The sequence below is a fragment of the Rhagoletis pomonella genome, unplaced genomic scaffold (genome assembly GCF_013731165.1).
Source record: "Rhagoletis pomonella isolate Grant_MI unplaced genomic scaffold, Rhpom_1.0 Rhpom_scaffold_00006, whole genome shotgun sequence".
Lineage (NCBI taxonomy): Eukaryota > Metazoa > Arthropoda > Insecta > Diptera > Tephritidae > Rhagoletis > Rhagoletis pomonella.
The window spans coordinates 41,079,743-41,104,756 of NW_023458560.1; the positions used below are offsets into that span (position 1 = coordinate 41,079,743).

Consider the following 25,014-nt stretch of genomic DNA (forward strand, 5'->3'; position numbering starts at 1 on the left):
AAATAACTTCAAAAAATGTTGCATTAAGCCAAGTCTCAATAACTACAAATACATCGAATTTCAACTGGGAAGTTAGCAAACGCACGTCCATCGACTTCGTTCTGAGCCCCGACGCATTTTGAAAATAAAGTGTTTCGGTTTCGGTTTTGGTTTCGTTCTTCAAAATTTATTTCGGTTTTGGTTTCGGTTTCGTTCCGGTTTCGGTTTTTCACAGAAATTTTGTTGATATTATTTAAATCACAATGTCTTAAACGTTGAGGAAACAAGATCGAAAATTACAGTTCACTGATAATATCAACACTAGGTTCTTTCCCTAACAATCCGGACCGGATTTTGTAATTAGAGAATAAAATAAACATTTTCTTTCAAAAATGGAATAAAGTTCAGAAGTACGGAAACGCAAAAACCCACATTTCGTGCCCACAAGTCGAGAAACAGCTGATTCACGTTGTTCATGTTTTTGTCACTTATACCATGTTCTGACCGACATCGGAAACATGTTTTCGTTGCTAAAACTGGTTTTCGACCTAAAACTTGTGTTTTCGTCCATATAAAATCTGTTAAACGAAAACCAGTTTCCGCTGAAAACTACTTGAAAACTCACTTTCCACTCATTCCAATCGGTGTCTTCACTAGTTTTTTTCGATTATTTATCGAAGTGGAAGTCATATTTTATCATCTTTAATACGCCATTTCGGATTTATTGTTAATTGCCTGGCCAAAGCAAAATAAGAATGAAAGTTAAAGGTTGTAAATGAAAAGAAAAAGAAGGAAAAATGTTTTGGTTGCCGGTCAGAACATGGTATTAAATGCAAACACTTGGAAATTGAATTTTGGTTTCACAAATTTGATTTTAAGTACATAGATTGAAAATACATCAACAGGCCATTCACTTTTCCTTAAAAGCACCAAGTAAATGCAGGCAACATGTAAACACAATACAGCTGATATGCACTTTGACATTTTATCCATTTTTACTCGGAAAAAATTTCGGGCTGTTTCGGGCAGGAAGAAGAATACACTTACGATCGAATACGCTCGAATTTTCGCTCTCTATTACCCATTTTGTTGAGTACAGACATGATTTCTGGGCTATTTTGGGCACACGCGGGATCTCGCATTGCGTACGTGAAAGAAACTAATTAAATATAATTAATCGATTATCGATTCACAATAACAAAGTCATCAGCAGATTTTTGCGAAAAGTTACCTTGCCATACTTATTTACTACTTAACAAGAATTTTAGCAAAATGTTTCTGATTTTGGTTAAATAAATCATTTATTTCAAAGACATTTTTATTTATTATTTTTGTAAATTTCTGGAAACCAATTGAAACCTGTGATTGAAATGGTTTCGGTATCGTTCCTTTTCAGGTCAAGATAACGGTTACGGTTTCGGTTTTGAAAAACGAAACGGTTTTAAAAGGTTACGGTTTCGGTTTGGGTTTCGGTTTCATTCCTTGCTTTTAAATACTTTTCCGCATAAGGAGTGAGCTAAGATTCTCCGAGAGTTTGTGCACTTTTCTCGGAAAACGAAATTGACGAACTGTCACATTCATAGGCCAGAGTTCAGGCGTTAGCAATTTGTCACTATATATGTACGTATTAAGTTAATTTTTAAAATTGTACGTCGTAATAAGTTTACTTTTGCGTTGTAGCTACGGTGACCATATTTAGGAGAGGCGAATACGGGACAAAAAATAGTTTTGGAAATTTTTTCCACACTGTTTTCCCTGACATTACCTTATAGTAACATCACAATTGTTGTGGGATAACTTTCTCGGGATTTTTACCCCTTAAAATTTGTTTAAAAAAATTGTCAAATTTTAGTATAATAAAGTGCAATTTTAAGTCCGTAAGGCTCATTAATTTTTGCAATTTTCTTTTTTGTTGACGGTGTTACGGATTTTTTTCATACAAAGTAAGTATGTTCGACTTTTTTTTTTTGAAAGAGAAGCAAATGAGCAGCACTTTCCACTCGCACTTTATTATACTCAACTTTGATGAGTTACAAAACTTCAAACCAATTTTTTTCCTAAAGATTCTAATTAAAAAGTTTGAAATTTTGGCTTAACATTACAGAATTTATTTTTATATTTTTTTGCACAAAACTTACTAAAATGTCGAGTCTTAATTTATATTTTGGGCACAGTATGTATTCCTCTATTCGAATCGCAGGCATTCATATTAGAAAATAATAACTGTTTATGGAGAAAATTACGATCATATACCATTTAAAACTCTATTCGAATCGCAGGCATTCATATTAGAAAATAATAACTGTTTATGGAGAAAATTACGATCATATACCATTTAAAACTGATTGATAGGCATGCCATTTTAATGAGCTGTTAAGGCGTCGAATATACGAACACCGAATATGGGACAAATATAGGACGTTAAAAGAAATACAGAACATTAAGCGTCCCGTATGAAATAAATTAAATTCCAGGACAATTGGTAAAAAAAGGACTCTCCCGTATAATACAGGACGGATGGTCACCGTAGTTATAGCAACAATTTGTCGTTCTCTTTGTCTTAACTTATTCGTCTCTCTCCTTTATTTTACTGAGCGATAGCATAATTTTATCTCTACATAATCCATGAACGGGTCACGAAGATATAAAGCTAACAATGAACACCTCAGAATAATATTGAAGCATTGTATGTACCCATTATAGAGTTTTATTATTTGTCATGTTAACGCTCGTAGTTTGACCTTCGACAAACTCAACTACTTTAAATATAATTTTTCAGATATAGAACTTGATATAATTTGTATAATAGAAACATGGTTTAAACCAATGGTCGGCAAAGCTGACTTACGTGAGCAGTACGCTAATCACACGCATTCTTACGCTCTTCAAATCATGGTCTGATTATGGCAACTTAAGACTATGTTCAAACAGGCACCTAATTGCCAATTAAGAAACTTTTCACCAATTTAAGCCTTAATTGTTACCCAATTTATCATACAAAATTCAAATTATTAATTGCCAATTAATAATCAATTGGCAATTAATTTGTGTCAGATTCTCTATGCAACCCTGCTAGGTATGTTTAATTTTGACTTGGAGGCATGTTTATTGAACATAGAGCGATGAGCTGTTTGTTTCTGGCCTTATTTTACAGCTGATATTCCATCAGGGATGAAACATTGAATTATAAAATTGTACTTAATTTACGGAAAACTTTACCTAAAAGTAGATAGATGTACCTAAAAAGTAAATATGTTTTTCTATATAAAGAAAATATGAGGATAATAATTCCCATCGATACCATATCAACTTCGTTACTCACATGCAACAAATGTTGGCTATGAAAAGAATCTTTTCGAGTAGCGCGAGACAAAACTAGGTTGTAGAAAGGTGAATCACTTTCTTCCCAGTTCTTCGATCTGACGTTTAAAAAGAAATATTTTCCGTCTATCTAACGAAATCAACTACAATTGCTTTACTTTGACCGGTCTTATGTATCATTTGTATGCCCCTTCACAAAGAAGGGAAGCTATAAGACCAGTTGCCCGCACCAGAAAATGCATTGAAATGTCCATAAAAATAAGAACTGATTTCCTGAGAAGTTATTTGGCTACGTTCCAAATGTACCTAAAATTGTGTGTTTGTACCGAATGTACTTTCACTGTAGATAATCCAGCAGCTGATTCCGTATCGCTAATTGCGCAGCTGCCGTGTGTGTGAACACTAAAGTCAATGCCGCAATTTAAAGCTTAATTGCCTGAGCTAATTGGCCTGTTTGAATATAGTCTAACGTAACTTACAGGCTCTCACTTAAATATTATCTTAAATGGTTGTTGCTTATAATTGAACAACCGAAACTTAACGCAACTTAATGCCGCGTCGAATCTGTTTCAGTTAAGTTAAGTTAAGTTGCCATAATCAGGCTTACAGTCGTTGCTGAGACAGCAACGAAGCAACATAGGTGAAGCTGTGTTTGTTATTTTGCTTATACATGTACATTAGGCTGGGTCGATTTTGTATGGGGGAAAATAAAATGCATTTGACCGTATTGTAATAGTAATATTATGATGTCTTATATCTAAGCCAATTGTTATTGTATATTCAAGCATATAAGTATTTACGAGCATTAACATAATACACTTAGAGTGAGAAACGCCCATTTTAGGTCTATTTATATTGTCTTGAAAATTGGTGCGGAATGGTTTCATTAGTCACCGAAGAAGCACATTTTTCGCGGTTTCTAAATTTGCCGTTATATGAAAGTAGGGGACAAGCAATAAGTGTTTAGATATCCATAAATATTTAAGGTAATTCTATTATGTGAAAAAGTGACTGTAGGTAAATGCAATAGTCTTTATCATATCCTGGGAAATCCTTTTGAGCACTCTCCAACTGGACGATATTGCTTCGCATTCAGCTTCAACGAAAAAAGTCACTCCCTGACACACTTTTCTGTAATCCGGTTCTTTCATTTAAAAGTTATTTATACAATTGAAGAGAAATTTAGTTAGAAAAAAACTGGAGATCCGCTTAAGTCTTTCGATATAACATTGGCAAATGTTACTCGATCGGCACGTAGTAATTACCAAATTGAATGCGAGACTTACTGTTACTGATTTATTATAATTATATGATGAAAATCGTTCAGATTATAAACAAATTATTAAAATAAAAAAATTTTGAATTATTTTCCGTGGGCCAAGGTTAAAAATTCAATGCTATTGGATTTGGAGCTTTTTGGCCGGTTATATTGAATAAAACAAGTGTTTGCTTCTTCTCCTACGCGTTTCGACGCATATTCGCGTCTTCTTCAGGGAGTCTATATATTTATAAATACGAAAAACATAATAATAACGAATAATTATTACAAGGAGCAAATAAGACAATACAAAATAATTTAACACTAATTACACTTACTTTAATATTAAGCAATAAAATTATCACAACATAAATTAAACATATTTAAAACATTAAGACACGTTAAACAACACTGCACATCCTTCATCGTCAAACCTCAGACATTGTGTGTAATTGCAGTCGCATATGCACAGTTTATATTATCTACGTCTTCTTTGAAGTTCATTGCTTCAGTTATTTTTTGTTGTATGCGCAACCCTTCTAATGTCATCCTTCTTCTCGTTCTGTTCTCCACGTCCAAAACCTTTGCATTGTCAAAATCAGCTGTATGTTTGTTTTCCGTCAGGTGTTGCGCTAATGCTGTGGTACTCTTGTTGTTTTTGGCGTCTAGCTTATGTTCGTTGATTCTCGTTCCAAGCGATCTCTTCGTTGTGCCAATGTAAACCTTGCTGCAGTTTTCTCCTTCTTTGCCTTGACATTTTATTTCGTAGACTACATTGTGTAGTTGTTCCTTACCAATTTTATCTTTTGTTTTGGTATAAATGGCTTGGATAGTGTGATGTGGTTTATGTGCATAGCTTACGTTGTTGTTTTTAATAATTTTGCGTAGTGTTTTGTTGTCCGTAAGTTTAGGTATATATGTGACGCCTGTATATATTTTGCAATTGTCTTCCTTTGTTTTTGTATTGCCACTTTTACATGTGATTTTGTTTGCTGCTGCTGTTAGTAAGCTTTCTATTATTTTGTTAGGGTACCCGTTTTTACATAGTATGCTTCTTATTTTTCTCTTGTTCTGATCCATGAACTCCTGGTCACTCAAGGAGTTAACTTTGTTTATAAAATTTATAGCCGTGTTTCTCTTTTGAGTCCATGGGTGGTTGGAATGGTAGTTGATCATCCTTGAGGATGCTACGGCTTTGGTGTACCAATTAGTTTTTAGTTTGTTTTTATTTTTATATATTTCTATGTCTAGGAAGGCTAATTTGTTATCTTTTTCTTTCTCCAGAGTGAATTGTATTTTTGTATGTTGTCTATTAAATATTCTTAAAATCTCTTCCACGTCCTTCATCTTAACTACGGCGAATATATCATCTACATATTTGGTTATGTATTTGATATATATGTCAGTGGATCTTAGCTCAATAATGCTGTCGTCAATAATTTTGTCTAAAACTATGTCCGCTATAGTTGGCGATAGAGGATTACCCATCGGCATACCATAAACTTGCTGGTAGTAAGTTCCATCGTACACAAAGTAATTATTTTCCCTCAGACAAAATTCTAATATCGTTAGAAATTGCTTTTTTATGATTTTTGTGTGTTTTTGCAGACTCGACCACTGCTTCATTATTGTGTTGATTGCAAAGTGAATGGGTATATTTGTAAAGAGGGAAACGACGTCCAAGGATATGAGAATTTCATCATCATCAATATGCAGATCCTTTATACTTTCTTTCAGATTTAATGAGTTTCTTATATTAAATTTCTCGGAGACGATATTTTTTAGTATTTGTCCTATGTATTTAGATAGTCCGGAGCATGGTACATTTATTGAGGATGAAATTGGTCGAAGTGGTATGTTTCTTTTGTGGACTTTTGGTAGACCATACAGTCTAATGTTTGAACAACATTTTTTGTAATTTTTCTATATTTGCAATTTTTATATAGTATGCATAAACATAAGTAAACTAATTAGTGTTTCTAGAAGTTGTGCCTGTTCAGTGTTTCCATACACATTTTCATAAACCAAATTTTTCTACGATGATGGAAAATAATGGCTTTTTTATTAGAGCTACCGAAACTGTTCCTATATTTGCAAAAATTCGTAAACTATAGCTAATATTAAACAAAGATTAGAATATTTGGAACCAGCGACCTAAATGCACGCCAGCAGTATTAATACTGTTCTTTACATATTTTGACTATAGGCCAGTGCAATTTTCAAGAGAACTATTAAAATTTTCTTGAAAATAGATAAGTTTGAGATTAACGATAAGCTAAAGTGCTGCGAGAAAAGATTTTTGACTTCACCTTTTGCGTTAACGGATTCATTATCTAATAATATGCACCAACCCTTTTTACTGAACCCAGAATTTTTAACAATAATTGGTCTTATTCGACTAGTGTGCTGTGGGTCACTTGGCGGACGATGCGCGGGCTCTTACAAATAAAATAAAACACTAATATTTTGCAGGCGTGTTGTTGACTTCGTGATACAATATATTTTCACTATTACCAAGGGATTTGAGAAAAATTAGATTTTCGACCCACCCTAATGTACATACATGTGTACGATTAAAAACTACCTTCAAAAAATACTTTATGGTGCTGTTCGGGGCGTCTTTCGGCAATAAGAAAAATTTTAGAAGGTGCCCCCAACCCAAACTCCGAAAAATCCTTTTTGACCGCTCTATTGCACATACATACAATAATTATTTTGTAACGAAAAAAACAAAATCATTACTTTTTTCAAGAAAAATTTGTTATTGTCACAAGCGTTCCTACATTCGTTAACTTTACCCCATACGATTGGCTTTTACACCACTGTAGCTCAAATTGCTCTGCGCTCACCAATACAATCTCACTTTCAGTTTTGCCGACCACTGTTCTAAACAAATACTTGACAACTCCCAGGATAACTTTCTTTAGATAAGAAATCTTGTTTTTTTAACACAAGTTGGCTTATACTGCAAAACCAGAATAATTATTTAAAATCCTAAAATTTGGGCAAAGCGAGCATGTGGTAAATATTATAATGCCTAAGACTATATATGTACATTGTTACTTCTCGCATGTTCTTTGTTCCTGCTGCACAATTATGGAACTCTCTGCGACCCGCTAAAAAATTATTAAGGATGCCAGATGCTTCAAGAATACAATACAAACTTACTTCTCTTACTTATAAGTCCATGTGCTGTAAGAGACACTAGTGGCGCCTGCATAAAATAAACATATAAATAAATGAAATGAAAAAATAAAAGAACTGCTCAGCATTCCAAGAAAGGTTACTTCGAAGGCCATGGCCGGTGTAACCGGTCATTGGCTATTTGGTAGGCACGCTTCGAGATTAGGAGTATTCACCCATAAATTTTGTAGAAGTTACAGAGATGGGGAAGAGGAAGAAAGAGTTGAGCACTTCTTCTAGAGCCTCCCAGATTTAGCTAAGCTCCTTAGGGAAGCAATTCCTTAGCTCTCTCACAAAACTATGCGATGTAGGAATAAAAGCAATTCTTATTCCAAAAGATTCCATGAATTATAGTCAGTGAGGTTTCTGTTACTGCCACATTATGAACTGATTGCCGAATATAAGTTGATTCGTCACTATTGTAGGAATCTTAAAAATAGTACCAGGAAATAAAAATGTATTTAGTAGATATTTAAAAAATCGGGTTTGAATTATACTTCATGAAAAACTACTATAGGTATATATCATTTGGCACACAAAATTATGCAACTCAGCGAAATTTCGCAAAAGTCATAATTTTTGTAGAGCGAAAAGAACAATTTATTAAAATAATCCGCTTATGATGCGCAAAGCAATGTAAGAAGGGGGCGCACGAGGGAAAAGCAATTGCAACAAACAAATTACACTCAGCAAACTTTGCTATTTGCTTATCAGCAAATGAACAGGCTTCAGTGAAATACCAAATTCATGCCGATTAATCGTTTTAATTTCTTTTTCTCTATTTACTTGCAGAAATGGAGAATGACCCCAAAACGACGCCCACGACTGCTACTGCTGCTGTCTTTGCTGGTAGACCACAAACAATTAGAAGAATAACACACAAGCTGTGCAACAACAACTACAACAAATTATAGCAACAATAATCCTACTACACAACAAACGGAATTATGAATTCCTACAAATAAAATGAAATAAAACAGATGCTCATATGTATGCTTTGAAAACGAAAATTGTAGCATAACTTTGGGCGCACAAGCATGCTGCTGTGAAATTAACGCGCGCACGTACACACAAATAAGCGAATTAGTGTGAAAAGGTGTGATAAAAATAAGTGGAAAGTGGTAGTGAAGTTAAAATTTGGAGACTCGTGCAGTGCTTGAGTGAGTTGGGCGGTCGGAACACCCACAAGGCGGTAATCAACATTCCGTGCAACATAAAGCGACCAAACGCGAGTGTTTAAAAATTATATATATATAGCTATACAACAACAACAACAAGAAATTTTAACTGCTTGCCAGCAAGAAGCGCAATCACAACAACTACAACAACAACAATATCAGCAACAATCAGCGCAGCAAGCAGCAGGGTAGCATCCTCATCACCATGAAAGGCTTAACAGCGTTTAAGGAGAAAGCCACGTCCGCCTTTAGTGGGTGAGCGTGTGCATTTGCAATCAAATTGGCAAAAAAGCCTAGCGCTCATACAAAGTTCGAAATTTAATTTAACGGACCACTGACTGGACATAGTCGAGCCAGTAGAGGGGCAAGCAAATTGCCGTTTTTTTGTTTTTGTTTTGTGAAGTCAATTCGATGTACATAGCTATTTGAGCTGGCGGAAAATTAATTCATTTGTTACGGTTTATTATTGCATCAAATCTCTGCCATATATCACTTTTGCAATTGCGCGGTTAGGGGGATTGAAGTTTATAATCAAAAGCAATACATTTTAGAAATTGCTCGTCGATTGTATTTTTGGGCATTAAAAAATTTTATATTTTATAAATACTGCGCTACACTGTTTAAACTGAAATTCTAGAATTTCGGCTATAGACGCTGCTGGGTATAGAAGACTTTCTTCGAACTGGAGATAAGCTAAGTGCTCAAAGGTCTCGAAAAGCTTTCAATATGTCCTATTTTATAAAAAACCGAAAATAAAATTTTTCAAATTACTTTTATAGGTGGCCATTCTTTAAAAATTTGCTTCTGAATATTGGTATATTTCATAAACCTCTAACAGAATAAACACATTTACTGAAATTTGGTAAAGGTGGGAAATCTTTGCTGTAAAGACGAAAGATATTCTATTTTGCAAATGTTCACCCTTTTCGAAACTTTCGTAATAAAGCTTTTCAAATCATCTTTTGTTTGTCATCCATGCTATGATATTTCATTAAACCTCTCAGGACAATAAATTTATAAAAAAAAATCATGATCTGAATTGTAAATTTTGATTAATCAAGGGCTAAGTAAACCAAATATGATAAAAAAATAACTTTCTAAAAATACGCATTGATTTCTACTAAGAACACATTTCTTCCCAAATTTTTTCTTCTGAGAGATTTTGAATCAAACTCAAAATTTACTCCTAGAAAAATTATTTTTTTTCCAAAACAATTTTTTTTTATTTTTTTCCAAAACAAATTGTTGTTTGAATTCTTTCCCAAATTTTTTTCAATTTGTTTTTTTTCCTTAAAGAAATTATTTATTCTAAAATAAAAATATTATTTTTTATGTATGGTAAATTTTTCATAATTTATATCCATATTTATAAAAAACTAATTTTCGTACATATTTTTTTTTTTATTTAAAAAAATTATATACAGTGAAACCTCTCCTAACGTACACCTCTATTAGACGGACACCTCCCTTGGGCGGACATTTTTTCCTATACCAAGTTTTAAGTATAAATTTCGGAACAAATTACTCTCTCTTAAGCGGACACTCTCTTGCCCGGACGGAAATCAAACAAAAACCTCCGTTGAGCGGACGCGAACTCCTCATAGGCGGACTACTAAATGCAAAAAGGGGACTTCCCGCACAAAATGTGATTGTTATGCACACATTTAGTTCGGTTTGCGCAGTGGTTTAGGTTCATTATTTGAATTGTCAGAAACCCTTGGAGAACATGAAAACTATTGATGAAAAAGGTACTGACACTGAAAAAAATTAAAAATAAAACTTACGTCAATCGACAATTTCCCAGTTTTTTATGTAATGAATCTATGATTTTATGTAGTTTATGGACTAAAATGTAATATTTATTTTTATTTTGTTATTACTTAATATGTACTTACGCACATAAATGAAATGTGCACTTTTGAAAAAATTCATGCACATTTTTGTTTGAACGATGTAATATCAATATCTTTTATTCAAATAAGAAATAGTGACTATTCCATTAATTAAAACATTAAAAAGTTCTAAAATAGGCTTCCCCTCCATTAAGCGGACACCTCTCTTGGGCGGACAAAAAATGACTGACGGTGAGTGTCCGCCCAAGGGGGGTTTCACTGTGTTTACTCACAATGATTTTTTCATGAAAAACCACTATTTCTCTTTGAATATTTTAAAAAGTTTTTTTATTCTTATTCCTAAAAAAAAATAATTTTTCTCGAGATAGATAATTATACAGCATTATTTCTCCCCAAAAAAATCTCTGTTTCTGATAGTAATTACTTTTCTAATTCAGGTTAATATATTTTTTCTAAATTCTGGGGTTTTCGTAAAAACTACTTTAAACTACTAAAAACTTTTTTTTCTAAAATTTCGTAATAAAAATAGGTAAATGAATACGGGGCACATTCTGAAAACAGAGAAAATAATACTATATACCGAAACACACAAATTTATTATGTGTGCTTTTTCGAAACAAATCTTTCTATCGTTTGAAATTCTTATTGATTAAGCTTAAGACTTCTAAAAGCATTTGCGAGATAAACAATTCTTAATCATCTTATGACATGATTTTATAAAAACTTTTGAAAAATGGGGTTTGACTTTAAACAGGTAGCAACCATTTTCAAAATAAAGTTTTTTTAGCTGGCTCTGCATAGTGTAATATTTAATTTATTAATAAAATTTAATTAGTAATTTTAAATGTGGTGGCAATTCTCCTAAAATTTTTTTCATAATAAAGATATTTTAAATCTCGTTCGTTTGGCATCCGTATTGTGAAATTTCGTTGGATTTCATTCAACTTTATAATTAAATTGATTTTGACTTTCTAAACAAAGCTTCCTGAAAAATCTCTAGATGTATACCCAAGATTTTGTTTAACTTGTTATCTAAATTTATTTTAGCTTCTTGAAAAGGTGGTAGTCCTCTAGAAGATTATGTTTGCAATAAATCGTTTTTTAACTCCTTCCCTTTGACAACCGCATTGTTGTAACATTTTATTTAGCTACTAATAAATTGATTTTAACTTTTTTAAAAGTTAGCCACACTTCTTAATTAAACTGAACAGGTTTCAACCTTTCTAAAGAATGTTTCCTTAAAAAAGAGAAACAAACATACTTACACACTCACTCACATACCCGTCAATTATATTGATTTAAATTCCTAAGCTGGTGGCAACCCAGGTTCAAAATATTTTTTCTATCTCGTTTTAAAACCTATTTTAGAAAATTTCATTTAACTTGTTATTTATATTGATTTTTAATTTCTAAATAGGTGGCGGCCCCTTTAAAAATAATTTTGAAATACTACTCCTCTCCCATTTAAAATCCATATTATAGTATTTAGTTTAACTTGTTGATAAATAATAATTAACCGACTTTAACCTTTTATCAGGTGACAACTACCTTAAAACTTATTTCCGAAATAAATCGTTTTGAAACTCTTTAGTTCGACATTCACATTGTTTTCATACTTTATTTAACTTAGTGGTTAATTGTATCTAACTTTTGAAAGAGGTGGCAACTCTATGTTAATCCAGGCTATAACATATCCGCGTGTATATAGTTTATTATGCTCTAAAAATAATCTGTGTGAAAGATGGCGATTTTTGATCAATATCTTAGGCTCGCTCATGTCCATCAAAGTTCCATGTGCTCAAAATATAAAAATTAAAAGTGGGTTAAACAGACCGGATGTCCATTATTTTAACAGGAAGTCCATTCCAGAGAAAAGTTTGAGACAAAAGTTATGTAATTTTGTCCGCAGAATCCGAATGTAAATGGTAAAAACATGCAGGTCCTATTAAAAAATGGACTTCCGGACAGTTCAATCCACATCCGGGCGAAACCGGAAGTCAGTAGTACCACCAAAAGATAGAGCATCCCCGATTTGGTCGGTCAAATTTTTGCGTTTTTCAATAAAAAACATTTCCCCCCATTTTAGAGGTGGTCGATGGAGGACACCCTGTATACATTAATATTTTGTACCGAAGTTGTGGCCGCCGCTCAACGAAAGGCTCAAACAAATCGAACTACTGGCAAAAAAGTGAATAGAAATGGAATTAAGACAGCGTACGGCAGCTTGCATGCAACCGGAAAGTTGTAAAATTATTGGCATACCATTAGAAATTCACTTACAGAGCATGATGACTTACTTACTCATCAAAAGCGACGGATGAATATCGATGACGCAGGCCCACCAAACAAAAAAAGAATAGAATCGAGTTGTGAAAGTAAAAATTCCAAACATATGACATTGAACACACTGGCATGCGGACTATGCCACGCGATACACGTTGCCACGAGGCGTTGATGTCTCGCACTTGAGGAGCCGGAATTCCGGACACGTTCCAGGCACGTGTACCGCAGAGAAAAGCGGAAATGGTTATGAAGTGCGAGCTTTATGAGCATAAGTACATTTGCTAGGTAACCGAAGCTGCTGAAGTGGAGAGTAGCTAAGGCTATTTGAGAGCATGAGATGAGTAAGCACAAGAGAAAAATGCTCTTAATTTAGTGCACTAAGATCTATTCGGGAGTATGTACCTAAGCTGGAGTGGAGTGATAAATATGTATGAGGAAATATTAAAGAAGGATGCAATTTTTATGATTTTCAAGGAGGACAGGTGATCTGGTGGCATCATGGCATTGACTGATTGTGCGCAAATGCATTGACGGCATTATGAAGCAAAATTTGAAATTACCCAAAGCAGAGCTTGCTTTCACTATTTCCTTAATTTCTTACTTGATATACATATTTAATTGCGAACTGTTAGTGATATTAAGTGACGTAATTGAGTGTTTGAGAGTGTAGAAAAATGGCGCTTTTAGTGAACAAAGCACTGCGAAGACACTGAGTACCCCACCAACCACTTGGCTGCAAACAAAAGAAAATGAAATTGAAATGCGTGCAAAGCGTGAAAATGTTATTCATATCAAAAGCAGAAAAGGCGAAAGTAAGTTGAAGGAGATGAGAGAACAGCTTCGCTTACATTGGCATCCTGGCAGGAGCCACTCAACAACAACGCGGCCGTTTTTCTTCAAGAAGACGCGCACAAGTGTCTGTAAAAGAGTGCCATTGTGCCAGTAAAACGCGTGAAGACTTTTCCGGGCTTTCACGCACTGCTGCCAATGCCACAAAATGCTTATTGAATCTACATGTACTCGTACCGATGTATAAATATGCAGACGTGTGCGCAAGTTTTATTTGCGGCAGGCTCCCTCACCTAAAAGCCTGTACAACAAATCGACCTGAATTGAATGCGAAATTAAAAATTAGAATACAAATAAACAAGTCATTCAATTCAAATGCTCAAGAACTAACTTTTGTTGTAGCTGTGGTTGGCACTTGCTTTCATTCACTCGCCGCCTAAGTCACTTTTCACACTCTCCCAATCACATATCGGTTACGCCACCGAGACAAGCGTTTGCTTCATGCTGCTTCAAGTGCGTCCTTGGCAACACAACGACAGCAATTGATAGCTGCGGACATTTTATGCAGCGCTGCCTCCTGCGCTCCACTTTATGTGCTGGTATTGTAATTGAAATTGCTTTACTGATTCTCAACAACACAAGGATTTCATCTTAATGGTTTCTTAATGTGCGTCTTTATATTAATTTGAAAGTGGGCTGGAACCCTACAAAAAACGTTGAACCATGTGGTTCATTTGTGCCATATTGGAGTGCTTAAAAAGTTCTCTTCAGCAATGCAGTAGCGGACCAATTCGTGTCTCTACACCAGCTTATTATTACCCGATCATTGCTCGTGTTTTAACGATCTTAATCCCTACGCGATGTTTATTGGGCTGTGTTGCCAACGAAGTCAATTTTCAGCACCATAAATTTATTTGAGCGTTTATTCAAAGAGGATGTTTTCTTCAGATTTTCAGTTAGCCTTTGTACTGCCTCAAATTCAGTTGTTTTTGTTTTAAATCAGTATAGAATATATCCAACAGTTGAAAAGCTCAAACCAATTGATATAGATCCCAAAAAAGCTGTCACCATGACCTTATTGGCACTTTCACATTTGTTGTTGGCCGTTCACTCAAAGATTTGGTTATAAAACGCCAATCCTCTTCTTTCTTGTTGATTGGCGCTGTAGCCGCCTAAGCGATTTTGTCAAAGTTTAACTTTCTGCTACCAACAACGGACACCATGTTGAATATTTTCGGGAATGGAGCATTTCCATCCATTCGTACGACTTGCCAAGGTAACGGTTCTACAGTACTTTACTTTAATTTATCGGTATACAGTTTGCGTTATTCGCCGTCGCCAACGCGCAAAGACCGTAAATAATTTTTCACGTTTCGTGGCATAGGCTAGGAGGAATTTATTCCTTGATTGCATAATCAAACCAAAGAAATACTTGTTGGCTGCACTGATTCTCCATTGGATTTCTAGACCGACATTATTGCTGGCTCCTAAATAAACGAAGTCGTATACCTATCGAAATTGTAACTTTCAACAGTGAAGTGAATGCCGAGGCTAAAATGTGCTGACTTTTGATCGTTAAATGGTGTTTTGAACTCTTTAAGTCCAAATCGGAAAGGACCTTGCAGTTGGTAAAGCCAATGATATCGTTTCGACCAACATGCGTAAATAGTTCTAAGCTCTTCTAAAAACTGTACTCTGGTTGCATTTATGTAGTTCTGCAAGTCTTTTTATTTTCTCCACAATCAGATTAAAAATGTCGCAAGATAGGGTATATTCTAAGATTTGTTTACATTTAGTGAATACCTGTGCTATGATAGTTTAAGTCACACTGATGAGCCCAATTAGTTCGTTAATCTATTCCACACAATAGTTGATGCATACACACAAACGAATCCTCCCCGCCGCAAATTGGTCGAAAATCGAAAAGTACTGGCTAAAATATGAAGTTGTTGGTTGAGCTCTACATTTTTAAGCACGCATATACATACATATTTTAGAGGCCGCTAGTAACGTAATCTCTACTAATATATATTTTGAAAGCCATTTTTTTGTGTTCGCAAACCGTTTTTTTTTGAAATTTCGGACAGCTGCCGCACACGTCCCAATAATGGTTATAGGCTAAACAATTTTCGACAAATAGAGGGGGCGTGGCACGTCCCGGACAAACCGAATATTTCATACTGCATATCTCTAGAAATGTTCAGGGTAGAGTACTGGAACTTGGTGGGGCGATATATATATATATACTGAAATGACCGCCAGCTATTTGGCTATGTTGTTATCGATCAAAAGTAGCTCCTTAAAAGAAAATGTGCCTTCGTGTTTACTATGTAGCTTTGCTCTTCGTACCCCGTAATAGTCGAGCCGTGAAATGGGTTAATCTTCTCCACTACATAGTTTCAGTGTTACAACAAAAACACAAAAAAGAGCTGGTTGTGAAATCGTAGTTATTACATGCCGTAGGGTTTGATTTGTTTTTAACTTTCGTTAGCTCGCTTCTTGAAGCTCACCACCAAATTTGAAATATCTGAAAAACCGTTATTAAGGATTCAATATACATGTATAATACATTTTCTGATAGGTGGCATAGGAGTCGATTTTTTTAATAATAAGTGGTTAAATTTCTTTACGCTAAAGTATATAAAAATTACAAAAATATGACAAAATTATGCAACAAGTAATTCTAAGGCAAAAAACAAAACTGACTTCAATTCTCATATAAAAATTTAAGATTATCGTTAATTTCTTCACGATCCAATTGTCGGTACTCTTGAGGTACTACCTTTCCGATGAAATAAGAATTTATGAAATCGGTTAACGTCGTCCAAAGTTATGCGGTAACATACGTAAAAAAATAAAATAAAATAAAATATTCCGACGAACTGATAACCTCCTCCTTTTTTCAAGTCAGTTAAAAATTAAAGGCTTTGTTATTGAGATAAAATTTAAATATCCACATGTATAGTGATGGAAAAAATAGGGCCGCGACATTTTATCAAGTATATATTGGCAATTTTTCTTTTCTTTACTTAATGTTTATTTTTTTAACCATATAAACCCAATTTTTAAATTTTGTGCAAAAATTATGAACACTCTGCACAGTTTCATCTAATCTGCAAACTTTTTAATAAGAATTTCTAGGAAAAATTTTTAAGTTCAGCATACTCAGAATTTTGAATTGGCCCTCAATATCTTGGCTTAATTTGAAAACCTCATTTTCGGTAGGCTGGAGTTTGCACTTGGCCTTAACTTCATATGAACATACATACCTGTGGTAAAAATAATATTAGTGCGGCATTTGACTATTTTTCTTTTGTTGGTTTAATGTTAATTGATTTTTTATTAAAGTATTGCTCGTTATATAACAACAACGAAGATTTGAAAAAATCTATCCAAAAAATTTCAACAAAATTACATCAAAGATTCAAACTTTTTAATCCAAACTAAGAAATCCGAGTTTTAGACATTTTTTATTTAACTGGCAATGTTAAGCATTTTCTTCTATATAAAAAAAATCAAACATTACAACTCACGGAGTGGTCATCAACCAAACAATTTTTTGCAGTTTTACTATACGGGTTGCATTTTTAGACCAAGTTGTGTATTACAAAACTTGAAAATGCTTGAGTGGATTTTCATTTTTAACCGAACCGAACCATTTTTTGGGGTGGTTTTTGGTTCGGTTTTGGCATTTCAAAATAAAAACGGTTTGGTTTATGGTTCGGTTCGAAACCCGAAAAAACGACGGTTCGGTTCAAAACCGGTTTGCAGCCCTGAAAAATATATATTTTTTTATTCACTTGTTTTTTTTGTTTTACCGTTTTACAACTCCATCCCTCAAGCAAGTTTTACGTGGGCATTTCTGTCGCAGAATACGCTTTATGTCTGATCCCAGCGAGGCCATGTAGGCGGCACTTTTTCCCCGCAGTAGTTTTTCGTTTCTCTCTTTTACGCCGCAGCTTAGAGCAGGCTATCAAGTTTCGAGGCCCATCGAAGTCGACCAGCAGCAGTTCGTTATTGGTTACTTTGTAGTGAAGGCAAAGATGATATCAAAATCTCTCTCCGTCGTTTTGGTATAGTGACGGGCGCAGCGCTCGTAGATGCACTCCAAGCCCCCAGAGAAGAGATCTTTGGGTGCCTCACCTGGGTGCACTTGAGCGAAATGTTGAAGAATCTCGCTATATTGGGGATGCTTGGGAGACGATCGTCCACTAAGGTACACCACCGCACTCGGTGACGAAGTCACTTTCCCACCATAAACTCAACGCCAAATTTACATGGCAGAAGAGTGCTTCTTGACTTGCCTCGTCCATCTGTCAGGTTTTGAGCAGACTACAGGGATCCGTAAAGCGAGTACGTCGGAGTTGGAACCACTACAGTTGATACTATTTTTCTGACGGGACCCAGGGCGGGTTGGTTATCGCATCTCCCACATGGGTAGGATATGTAAACCAGGGTGTGAGAACGGGGACGCAAGAGTAAACATTAAATATAGTCACATAACTAAAATTAGATATCTACCCAGAGGCCGCACTACACCCCACAGCATCCCAGCTATGCTTATGTAACTGGAATTTTTTCTCCATGCTCCACTTCTGAAAAATTTCGTAGATATAAAAAATGTATGTTAAATCGTCTAAAATCCATATACATGGGTATGCGTGTCCTATTTATGTGCGAATGTGAAAATATTGGACTGCAAACTACCATCTACACTCGTACCCCTAAATTTGCGCTTCCCACAGCTTCTTAATCTATTGGACGCCTGGAAGTCTGCAAAATGTTTACTGTAGCGACAATAAAAGGCGCAATAAAAAAGAAAACTCAATGAAAACTGGGAGTATAACATAACAATCATTCAGAGATAAATATGGTAGTGGAGAGATACGAAATAAAATTGGTGTCAGACTAACTGGCTGACATTAAAGGGCAACTAGCAACGCGCACACACACGCGAACATGCAAAGAATTTTATAGAGATTGAGAAAAAGTGGCATAAAATTTGGCACAAAAAAAAATCGGAATATTTGTGGTGGGGAGAAATGTGGAAAACAAGAAATATGCGTTTGCTGACAGGACATGGCAAACGAACTACTTAGAAATGCGAAAACGAAAGCATTAACAAGCGGGCAAAGAACTACGTAAGTAGTGAGCTAGTAAGCGAATGGCACAGAAAAATTATGAGACAACAGACAAATATTTGCGAGGGGACAATGCGTCAACAAAATAGAAATAAGAAAAATTGAGTTCGAGGAGGAGGAGGAGATGAACTGACTCCTCAACAGTAAAAGTTGGCCGACCGATGGACCGACCAGTGGCTTGTAAGTGGGTTGATTAGTGGCTAAAGCACGATATTACAGGCCATTTATATATTTATACGAATATGTATGAGCATTTGTGAATAAGTACCCAATGTAGTTGGCGATCACGAATGCTGTAAGACCGTGTACACTCTTTTGACGGTTGACAAGGAAATGTATGCCAATATTATTCTTTATAAAAAAATATATTTCACTACCCCTGTTACGAATGCGAAACAAGCGAGAAAACTGGTTTAGTTCTTGACGATAAAATAAATTTACTTTTTGGTAGCCATCAGCAAAGCTAATACCGCTAATATACGTGGAGAAAGCAAAAAGTTTCACAATTAGTAAGGTTTCATGGCCAGTTTGTTTGGCAAATCGAAAATAAGTATTTGAAAAGGTATATCTGATTTTTTTGTTAGAAATATATTTGATGGCATCTTTTTTCCCTAACAACCTTACTACGGCTATGAATTCTGCAGAAAGTTCAAATCATTTACTCGTAAATACCCATAAATAACACTAGTCTACAAGGAAAAGTATCCGAAATAATTTAAACTAATTTCTGCTTCTCTGTCCATGCAAAATTCGGATTGATAACTAAAATTCATTTATTAGTTTGAGTTTTTACGATAATCGTATCTTTCGTGTTTAATGGAACTACCCACATTTAACTTCATAATGTTTTGACATTTACATAGTTAGTTTGTATCAAATATTCGAAATATTGTGATTTAGTGCTATTTTCTCTTAAATTAAGCGATATAGAAGTGTTAAAAGTAAAAAGTATAATACTATTTTATAGCAAAATGTCTCGAAAATGTGTTAATAATCCCGACAATTTTTGTTATATCTGCGGTGAGGTGATATTTAATAAACAAAGGTGTTGTATATCGCCTATAATAAAAGAAGCCTATTTTTACTACTTTAACGAGAACATCAAACACCAGGATAAAAGCTGGGTTCCACATTTCTGCTGTAATCCATGTGCTACAGGTTTGAGAAATTGGCTGAATGGCAAAAAAACATCATTTCGTTTTGCAGTGCCAATGCAGTGGCGAGAATCGACAAATCACGTAAGTGATTGTTATTTCTGCCTGACGACTCATGTATTTGGAAAAGGCAAGGGTGTTTCTAAAAAAAAGAAGAGTGCCATAACATATCCAAATATACCATCAGCTACTCGTCCTCTACCACACAGCGATCTTCATCCGATCCCGAAGCGTCCTCACATCGGTGACGACGAAGATGAAATCAAGGGAAGTTCACCATCAATTTCGTCAATGTCAGAATACGAGGTACCTAGTACATCAACACAGCCACACAGGATAACACAAGCTGAATTAAATGATCTCGTAAGGGACTTAGAATTGCCAAAGAACAAAGCAGAACTTTTAGGTTCAAGATTGCAACAATGGAACCTTTTACAAAGTGGTGTAGTTATAACATCTTTCCGTAACAGACAAAAACATTTGATGCAATATTTTGAAATGGCTGAAAGTTTAGTTTTTTGTAAAGATGTCCAGGGTTTGATGGGATCTCTTAACATTACATATAAACGGGAAGAATGGAGACTTTTTATAGACAGCTCTAAATTAAGTTTAAAAGCAGTATTGTTACATAACCAAAATATTTTACCATCGATCCCTATTGGTCATGCAGTCCATATGAAAGAATCTTATGATAACATGAAAACCCTTTTGCTGCAGATAAAATATAATGATCACCAATGGCTAATTTGCGGAGATTTAAAAGTCGTAGCTATTCTACTTGGACTACAATTAGGCTATACGAAATTTTGTTGCTTTCTTTGCGAATGGGACAGTCGTGACAGAAAGCAGCATTATACAAAAAAAGTGTGGCCTCATCGTCAGTCACTTCAGCCTGGGATGAAAAATGTTCAAAATAACCCTTTAGTTGACCCACAAAAAGTGTTACTTCCACCACTGCACATAAAACTAGGGCTTATGAAAAATTTCGTAAAAGCAATGAACAAAAATGGAACTGCTTTTCACTACCTTCGCCAGAAATTTCCAAGATTAAGTGAGGCTAAAATAAAAGAAGGTATATTCGTTGGTCCCCAAATAAGAAATTTATTAAAAGACGAACACTTCGACACTATTTTGGAAGGCAAAGAAAAAAAAGCCTGGGACAATTTTCGCCTCGTGACAAAAAACTTCTTGGGAAATAAGAAGAGCGACAACTACGCTGAACTTATTGAAAATATGTTGTCATCTTACCAAGAACTGGGTTGTAACATGTCCCTGAAAATCCACTTTTTACATTCTCATTTGGACTTCTTTCCGGATAACTGTGGGGCCTTTAGCGATGAACATGGGGAGCGCTTCCACCAGGACATCGCTAACATGGAAAAACGATATCAGGGCAAGTGGAACGTTTCAATGTTAGCGGATTACTGCTGGACTATTCATCGAGATACTCCAGAAGCAGAGTACAAAAGGGCAGCGAAGAAACCACGTCGCAATTCTACTAATGAATAAAATAACGGTATAATTTCTGTTATTTTTTCAAAAAACTTTAAAATTTTTTTTTTAAGAAATGGAAACTAATTAAAAAAATATAATTGTAATTTCGTATGCAGTATGTCAACATAAATAAAAAAAGCTACTTACACTAGAAAATACTTTTTCAAAATCAAAATTTGTATACTAGTGTAATTGGCAGCAAGTCGGTGGAAAAGTACAAAAGCCAATTGAAGCACTTCAAATGGCAGTGAAAACAGGATTATTTGTGTTGCTGTTATGACAACGCTCTTTTGTGTAGTTAATTGATTTTGTATTCGAAGGCTGCGAAGGAGGAGAGGAAAAAAGTGAATGATGAGAAAATGTTATTAAAGCGTTGATTGGAATGAGAAAAGCGTTCAAAGTGAAAGTTTTGAGCTTATGTGAAGTGACACCGTTGGAAAAGCACGCATTTTAACAGATAGTGTTTGGTAGAGTTTGACTGAAATACGTACACGAACTCCTAAAGCTTGTTGGGAGAAGAAAAGAATACCTACATCTTGATTCAGCATTCATTTTATTTTTCGTACTTTCAAAGGCAAAATTCTAAAGCAAAAATGGCTTGTTCAGAGAGTAAAATGCCTCGTGAAAAAGTTAAAAACTTACGTATAGGATTTCTTACGAGCTCAGGACGATAACTCACAAACTTAAGCCGCTGAGGTTGATTAGTTAGAGGTGCGTACTACCACTTTGAAGTGGGTCGCCCCTGTTTTTGATAGACTTTTTGTGCTGATTACGAATATGCAAGTAACTATAAAGTTTCCATCAGCTCCAGATTTTGAGAAAAACGAGGTCAAAGTGTCAAAAAATCGCACTGAAATTGTTAAATAGTTTTTGGAAGGAATCATATCTTTGAAACTACGAAGTCCTTAAAAAAAATCAGACTATTTCTGACTAAGTCCTGGCGTACGGGAAACGGCCAAATATCTTAAATATACTTGCCGCAGGCTGCTTACTATGTAGCTGCTACCAGTTTGTAACCGACTAAGTGTAGAGGGTACTGCAGGATGTTGTGGTCCTTCTGTAATACCAGAGTTCGATTAGAATCAAAGATGATAGAAAAATTGAATTAAAATACATACATATATACGAACTCGTACAAATTTATGTAGATGTACCAAATTCGCAAGAAAGAGATTATATAGATTCATTAAATTCAAGCTATTAGCGTTGGTGGTAGCCTAAGAAAGACAAGCCCTAAAAATACTTAAGTGAATGGTTGATTATGGACATAGAAAAAACACTGGACCCTGTTAAACGGTAACAGCACTGAAACTCCCAGTGGCGGACTTAACGGTCAGCAAAAGAAGCAATGCTGACTGGGTCCCCAATAGAGGGGCCCCAGTGCTCTCACCAGCAACTAGCTCAAGTGCAAATTATTATGTTGTACTAAACTTACAATAACAACAACGATATTAAAAATCAAACAACGGTTCAAAAACGCGCCATCTCAAATCGCAGCTCACAATGTCTGGATATTTATATTCACGTATTCTCTGGGTAGTGGCGAAACACGTGTGCGAGCAAGCTAAAGTGAGAAGACGCTCATCTGTGCCCATGCCCCGATGGCAGAGCAATACCAGATATACAAGGATCTATTTTACAGTGTTGCCAACTTTTGATTTTCAAAAGGCACCAAAATCTTGGAGAAAAGGCGTTTTACCAAACTAAAAGCACCAAATTTTTTTTAATCAAAGGATGCTTTTTGTACCTTTCATGAGCATGAAATGGTATTATAACTTTGGTCCGATGTTTGTAAGTACCAGAATAAGAAGAGATAGACACATTAAAATGTATACTTAAATGATCACAACGTCGAGCTGAGTCGATTTAGCCATGTCCGTCTGTCCGTCTGTCCGTCTGTCTGTCTGTTTGTATGCAATCTAGTCTCTCAGTTTTCGCGATATCCGGATGAAATTTGGTAGGTGGGTGTATTTTTATAATGTATTAATCATTTGTCGGAACCGGAAGAATCGGACCACTATAACATATAGCTCCCAAACAACTGATTGTTCAGATATGGGATTTTTCGCTATAACTTCTCCATTTATGCAGCTAGGAACATGAAATTTTGCAATACCTCCACTCATAAACATCAAAAGACTTACACTGAAAATTACAAAGATCGGGTCACTATAACCTAAATCTCCCATACAACTGATTGTTCAGATATACGATTTTTCGTTACAACTCCTCTATTTATGTAGCTAGGAACTTGAAATTTTGCACTGCTGTCACTAATTATCAAGATATTACTTACAGTAAAAATGGCGAAGATCGGGTCGCTATAACCTATATCCTCCATACAACTGATTGTTCAGATATGGGATTTTTCGTTATAACTCCTCCATTTATGCAACTAGAAACATGAAATTTTGCAATACTTCCACCCATTATCATCAAAAGACTTACACTGAAAATTACAAAGATCGGCTTGCTATAACCTATATCCTCAATACAACTGATTGTTCAGATATGGGATTTTTCGTTATAACTCCTCCATTTATGCAGTTAGGAACATGACATTTCGTACTATTACTACTCATTATAAACAGAATACTTACAGGGAAAATGACAAAGATCGGGTCACTATAACATACAGCTCCCATACAACTGATTGTTCAGATATGAAATTGTTTTTAAAACTCCTCAATTTGTGCAGAAATGCATGAAATTTCGCAGTATTTTCATTAATTAACTAGAGAAATGAAAATTACAAAGATCGGGTCGCTTAAGCTATTGGCTCCATACAACATTGTTGAGATATGAGGTTTTCAAATAAAACTCCTTCATTTTAACAGCAAAAACCGGGACACCTTCTGAGCTATTTACTTATCAACCATATAAAGTCCACTGAGGAAATCAGCCAATTCGGTGCTCCATGAGGTATGTAACCCATAGCTATAATTGTTCGGATTTGAGTTTTTTCTTAAAAACCCCTTCATTTAGACGGCTAAAACAGTGAAATATTGTGAGCTACAGGTATAAGTTTTTTTACTTAACTCCTCCATTTAAGATGGTTAAGGACCTATTATTTTGTACCTTGTCTAAGTTATGACAATCAATTCAAGAAGTCTAGGCTCGGGCGAAGTCGAACATTAAATACCGAAAACCACCGTTATGGTTTTACCCTTCTTTCAAACAACATCTATAGTATAATGAAATATACTTATGTATACAGTCATAAGTGGGTGGCACCACGACCATTTTCCAAATTCCATAATAATCTTATTTCGTTTTGAGAGATTATTGTTAGAATTAATTTTGAGTTAATAAGCGTATTTAGATTTCGAAATATCGTAGTTTCCATACTTCTGAAATATACCGTTTTATACAAAAAGTGGG

The 25,014-nt window shown here is 35.0% G+C and overlaps 2 protein-coding genes across 2 annotated transcripts in view; one reads left to right on the top strand and one right to left on the bottom strand.

The window, feature by feature from the left end:
* Window positions 1–4,668: 4,668 nt before the first annotated feature.
* Window positions 4,669–6,445, bottom strand: LOC118741687. The gene is made up of 2 exons (XM_036473660.1): window positions 4,897–6,445; window positions 4,669–4,798 (listed from the first exon to the last, which is right to left on the bottom strand). The coding sequence occupies exon 1, from the start codon at window positions 6,182–6,184 to the stop codon at window positions 4,994–4,996; it is 1,191 nt and encodes a 396-aa protein (XP_036329553.1). The 5' UTR covers window positions 6,185–6,445; the 3' UTR covers window positions 4,669–4,798; window positions 4,897–4,993.
* Window positions 6,446–8,533: 2,088 nt separating this feature from the next.
* Window positions 8,534–25,014, top strand: part of LOC118740757 (vesicular glutamate transporter 1-like) — a gene marked incomplete at its 5' end in the record, with an annotated part of 47,307 nt that continues 30,826 nt past the window's right edge. Inside the window, 1 exon segment of the mRNA XM_036472416.1 lies at window positions 8,534–9,174. Within this exon segment, the coding sequence (XP_036328309.1) occupies window positions 9,125–9,174 (50 nt within the window).